Source organism: Mastomys coucha, unplaced genomic scaffold (assembly GCF_008632895.1).
Source record: "Mastomys coucha isolate ucsf_1 unplaced genomic scaffold, UCSF_Mcou_1 pScaffold19, whole genome shotgun sequence".
Classification (NCBI taxonomy): Eukaryota; Metazoa; Chordata; class Mammalia; order Rodentia; family Muridae; genus Mastomys; species Mastomys coucha.
The window spans coordinates 5,584,121-5,590,120 of NW_022196901.1; the positions used below are offsets into that span (position 1 = coordinate 5,584,121).

Here is a 6,000-nt window from a genome sequence, read left to right on the forward strand (position 1 = left end):
AAGCGTGTTCGCCTTTGTTTTCCTTGGCAGATCTTGAAGGGCCTCAACCTGAAGGTGAAGAGCGGACAGACGGTGGCCCTGGTTGGCAACAGTGGCTGTGGGAAAAGCACAACTGTCCAGCTGCTGCAGAGGCTCTACGACCCCACAGAGGGTACGGTAAGTGGGAAGAACCAAGTTCTCCAACACAGGAAGTTGGGCCGAGATAGGCCCTTAGAAATTGTTTCTTTACAAATAAATCTGTATGTGAGTCTGATTTTGGAAAAAGTATACAATGTTGCAATGCATCTGGACAAAACATGTATTTTGGGGCAAGTGGAAAAATGCCTTTAGTAGAAGCCTTGAAAACAACAGGAGCTAGAAAGGACTCTTTTATTATCCAAAGACTAAGAAGGTTGCTCCCAATGAGTTTGATTTGACCAAACAAATTCCATATAGTCATTCTTGACAACCTAGTAATAGAAGACATAAATCTTAAAACAGCAATTAAATTCAGCAAAATGATCATTTTCTTTAGCTTTGGGTCATCTAAAACAAAGAATAGCATAGCACAGAGGAATCTGAATCTCTGGAAGATGCATAGAGTGTGAGAATAGGTCAGAATGTTCCTTCTTGCAGGGAACACACATACTCGTCACACACCTCCACTAATTACTTTTATTTTGACCCACTTGATTTATTCTCCTTTCTTGTATATGCATTCTAAACAGACATATACTTCAAAATACATTTCCAAAGAAGGATTTTCTCTTAAATAGAGAACAAAGATCAATATTATTGAAATCCTAAGCAAACAACACGAATACACAGTTTATATTCTTCAGTTGTCTCAACTTAAGGACACTGGGTTTTCCAATATTAGTCAACAATTATAAAACACAGCTTTACAAATGGCCTTAGCTTTCTTTCTGCTGCTTTGACAAACACTATAACCGAAAGCCACTTGGGAGGGAAAAGGGTTTATTTGGCTTATACTTACAGGCTACAGCCCATCATTGAGTCAAACAGAAACTCATGCAGGAGCTACGAGCAGAAGTCATGGAGAAAGTTTACTTGCTGGTTCCCTCTGGACCATGCTTAGCTGTATTCTACAGCCCTGGACCACTTTCTCTATGGAACTACCAACAGTGTTCTGGGCCTTCCTACATCACTTTAGTATTTAAGAAGTATTTAGTATTTAAGTTTAGTATTTAAGAAATTAATGAAAGCAACCCTACTTATGATTTGAGAATAAATATACAAAGTTATTTTTCTTTATGGGCCTTGGTAGACGTTCCACACTCCAGTGGATAACCACATCCAAGAGTATGAAGTCAACACAGGTTGGATTCCATGGTTATTTTAAATGAGGACCCAGAGTTGGAGAGAGTGGAGAGGGAGATGTATTTGGGAGGAGTTGGGATAAGAGGGTAGGTGTATCAAAACACAAAGTATGAAATTCTTAAACAATTTTTAAAAGAGAGGATAAATACATATTTTTGGAAATGGTTAGCTTAAATTATTGGCTATGGTAGATACTGGAAGAGGGGCAATCGTTTCTTTACTTCTATACCCTATTCCCATAAGTGCTCCAGGCTCTAATAGATATTTCAAGTCCATAGTCACATAGATGGTCTTGGTTAAACTCAGTAGATTAAGAACAAACACACAGTTAAAAGGACATGAACTAGGGAAAAGATTTGTAAGGAGGAGGGGGAGTTGACAGTGCTGGAAGGAATGTTGAGGGTCAAAATAAACAGTGTGTGTGTGTGTGTGTGTGTGTGTGTGTGTGTGTGTAGGTAGGTATGTATGTGGGTATGAATGTGGGTATGTGTGTATATGTGTGTGTGGGGGGTATGTGGGTATGTATGTGTGTGTATGTGTGTATGTGTATGTGGGTATGTATGTGGGTATGTGGGGGGTATGTATGTGTGGTGTGTATGTGTGTGTATGTATATGTGAATATGTGTGTGCATATGTGGGTATGTGTGTGTATGTAGGTATGTATGTATGTGGGTTTGTAAGCATGTGTGTATATGAGTATATATGTGTGTGTATATGTGTGTATATTTGTGTATATGTGTGTATATATGGGTATGTATGTATTCAATTGCTGAATAACAAATTTAATTAAAAAGTGATTAGCGATGCAAAGATAAACTGCTCTATTAATTATTAGACAAGAGCAACGAGTCCCAGTTCTAACAAAGCATGTGTACAATGAAGCAGACATATTGTATATTTCTGCTGATGTTGTCCATTATTAAATTACTTATAAAGAGTCATTTATTTAGCTTTTGTTCACCAAGGAATAAATGCCCCACAAACACTAGTCATTTACAGTAAAACAATTGATATTAATATAGGAACACAAATCATGTCTTTCAATTTAATGAATTTTTGCTTTTATAACAATTAAGAAAATATCAAATGGCTAAAAGTTAAGAAATGATAAAGTAGATTATGGTGTGTTAAGAATAGCAGAACACCAAAATGTCATCTAGATATATGTGGAATAGTTAGATAAAGGGACATTTTAACTTAAATTTAACATCAGAAATTAAAAACAGTAGCATGCCTAGAACCTAGCTGGGGCTGGAGGCTAAGCCCCAGGGAGAAAGGGCTTCTCTGAGTATGCAGAGGCCTTAGGGTCATTTTTTTAGCATTATGACAATTAACTAGTATATCCAAATTTTCTTATGGTAGATAACCAATAATCCTTTTTTTTTTTGGATGCTTTATTTATTTATATTTCAAATGTTATTCCCTTTCCCAATTCCCCTCCCCAGAAACCCCTTATCTCATTTCCCCTCCTCCTGCTTCTATGAGGGTGTGCCCCCACCCACCCAACCACTCCCACCTCCCCACCCTCGCATTCACCTACACTGGGGCATCAAGCCTTCACAGGACCAAAGTCCTCTTCTCCCACTGATGCCTAACAAGGCCATCCTCTGCTACATATACAGCTGAAGCCATAGTTCCCTCCATGTGTACTCCTTAGTTGGTGGTTCAGATCCTGGAAGCTCTGGTTGGTTGATGTTGTTGTTCTTCCTACAGGGTTGCAAACCCTCTCAGCTCCTTCAGTCCTTTCTCTAACTCCTCCATTGGAGACCCTGTGATCAGTTCATGGCAGCAAATACAGAGACAAAGTGTGGAGCAGAGACTGAAGGAAAGGCCATCCAGAGACTGCCCCACCTGGGGATTCATCCCATATACAGTCAAGAAATGCAGACACTATTGTGGATGCCAACAAGTGCTTGCTGACAGAAGCCTGATATGGCTGTCTCGAATAATCCATTATATATATGTATATATGTATATGGTTGCTTTATTTTATTCCTACTTATTACTGTTTAGTTTTTATTTCTAACTGCTGAATGAATTCAATGCTAGTAAAAAGTGCTTGTGCCTTAGAAATCAGGTTGTTTAAAATATTGACTAGGAAATCCTTCTTTCTTTCAGATTAGCATTGACGGGCAGGACATCCGGAACTTTAACGTCAGGTGTCTGAGAGAAATCATTGGTGTGGTAAGTCAAGAGCCAGTACTGTTCTCTACCACGATCGCTGAAAATATCCGCTACGGCCGTGGTAACGTAACGATGGAGGAGATAAAGAAAGCTGTCAAAGAGGCCAATGCCTACGACTTCATCATGAGACTGCCTCAGGTAAAGCTCCCCTTAAAATCACAATTGAAACACAAGGCACTGAGTTCTTACTTCAAAGGCTAAGCTTTGGATTGCAATGTTACTCAACCTTGCGGGGCAAATCCCTTAAATTATTCAGGCAAGGCTTACAGACTATATTCTATATGTAAAGAATATAAAGACATATAGGATAGGTGTTGGTAATTATTGCAATTCAGTCTTAATTTATTATATTTCATGATACACTACAAGAGTCAAAGCTTCAGTTGTCTTCATGCATTTCTACAAAACTCTCTATACTTTTGTATTTAAAATACTTTAAGAAGGGTGACATATAACTCAGTGGTAGAGGCCTTTTTTAAGCATGTTCAAGGTCTTGTCTGACTTTGATCCTCAACATTGTAAAATTGAATGAATGAATAGGTTTTGAGAGCTTCTCTGGGTTTTCTGTTTAGAAATTTGACACCCTGGTTGGTGATAGAGGAGCGCAGCTGAGTGGGGGACAGAAACAGAGAATCGCCATTGCCCGGGCCCTGGTCCGCAACCCCAAGATCCTCCTGCTGGACGAGGCCACCTCGGCCCTGGATACAGAAAGTGAAGCTGAGGTGCAGGCCGCTCTGGATAAGGTCTGTACCGGGAGGTAAACACCCAGGGTGGGGGACGGGGAGACTGGTTCGCACACTTTTGCCAGTTCTTTGGGAATCTAGATTGAGAAATAAAACCCAAAAGGCAAATGAGGTTGTCTCTTGGGATTTATTGATTTCTCCCTGCCTGTTACATTATCGCAGAGAGAGGTCAATGATGAACTAGCTTCCACCATGGTTCAGTGAACCTAGATCCAGGCTTGTGGGAGGAACCATGTGGGTTTTTTTTTCTTTCTTGCACACATGGGTTTTATTTGATAAAATATGCTAAAATATGTGAAGAAATTAATTTGTAAATTTAGGTATTCTTTATGTAACAAGTTTTAATGATGATATGCTGTCCTTTTCTTGGGTATATTTTATTTTATTCTAAGTTTTAATCTATTTCTTTGTGGACATTTTTTTTTTGTTAAATCAGTAAAAAGATAAATACTTATATTGAAGTATATGTGGAAATACATATAAATACATATATATGTGAATGTAATACATATATATGTTCACACACATGTAACTCTGATTACCTAGACACTGCTCTAGTTTAAAAGAGTTTAAAAAAACCTATTTTGTGGCAATAATGGAATCATTATTTATAAATTTAACTGTTAATGGTACATTAAATTGTATCAAAGTAATGTACCTGCTCCTTATGGTGATTATGACCACTCCTCATTAACAGATTTGAAATTCAGAAATAAATAAAATTAAAACTGGATTACAATCACCAAACAAATCAAAAGAAAAAATTCCATTTTAAAATATATTATTTGATGGCATGTAGTATAGTCATCGGGTTATGCAGTCATCAATACTATCTAATTCCAGAAATATTTCATTGCCCAAAAGAAACTAGTTGACTACTTCTGGCATCACTCTCAATAGCCCTGTGCACATACTAAGCTACTTCTGTCTCTGTGGCTTTGCTGGTTCTAGACATTTCATATAGATATAATCATACTTTGCTATGGTTTTTGCTGCTGTTATGTGTGCATGATATATATGTATATATCATAGATTATATATACATATACATATATACATATGTATATATATATACACACACACATATTTATACATATATGTGTATACATATATATGGTACACATGCCACAGTACTTGTGCAGAGGTCAGAAGACAACTTTATAGAGTCAGTTCTTTCCTTTCACCTTCATATGGGTCCCCAGAATCCAATGATATCACCAGGCTTGAATTGCAAACACTCTTACCTGCTGAGCCATTTTTCTGGCCTTTGTTACTGTCTTTTTCAGGTAGCTCAGAATTTTCAAGCTTCACCAATGTTGTAATTGTCATTAAACTTTATTCCTTTACATGATTCTCTGAGATTCCAATTGTATGGACATGCCACATTTTGTTAACCGTTTTCAACTGATGAGCATTTAGATTATTCCTACTTCTTTGGTTATTATTATTCTAGTTACTTGGGTAAATTAAGCTAAATTATGACAAGTCTGTGATGTAGGTATTCATCTTAAGAGATTACTGGTCAAATGAAACTAATTAAAGTACTAGAAATTGACATAACATGAATAATTTGGTGGGCATAACTCAGGGTTTAAATGATCATTAAATCCATTAAGCCAATATGTGAGGTCACTGAATGACTTAGAAGACTGGTCTGATTTCAGCATTTATAAAAGCCAAGTGGGGCAGTGTCCCGCGCTATCTCCCGCCGGCAGGAAAGACGCGGCACACACGGATCCTTCTGCAGTACAAA

The 6,000-nt window shown here is 37.6% G+C and overlaps 1 protein-coding gene across 4 annotated transcripts in view; it reads left to right on the forward strand.

Moving 5' to 3' along the window:
- The window catches only part of Abcb4 (ATP binding cassette subfamily B member 4), a 70,190-nt gene that overhangs the window by 24,276 nt on the left and 39,914 nt on the right, over nt 1-6,000 (forward strand). For all 4 annotated transcript variants that reach the window (XM_031380002.1, XM_031380001.1, XM_031380003.1 and 1 more), the window contains 3 exons: nt 31-156; nt 3,439-3,642; nt 4,077-4,247. In XM_031380002.1, the coding sequence (XP_031235862.1) occupies nt 31-156; nt 3,439-3,642; nt 4,077-4,247 (501 nt within the window). The remainder of the gene's footprint in view (nt 1-30; nt 157-3,438; nt 3,643-4,076; nt 4,248-6,000) is intronic.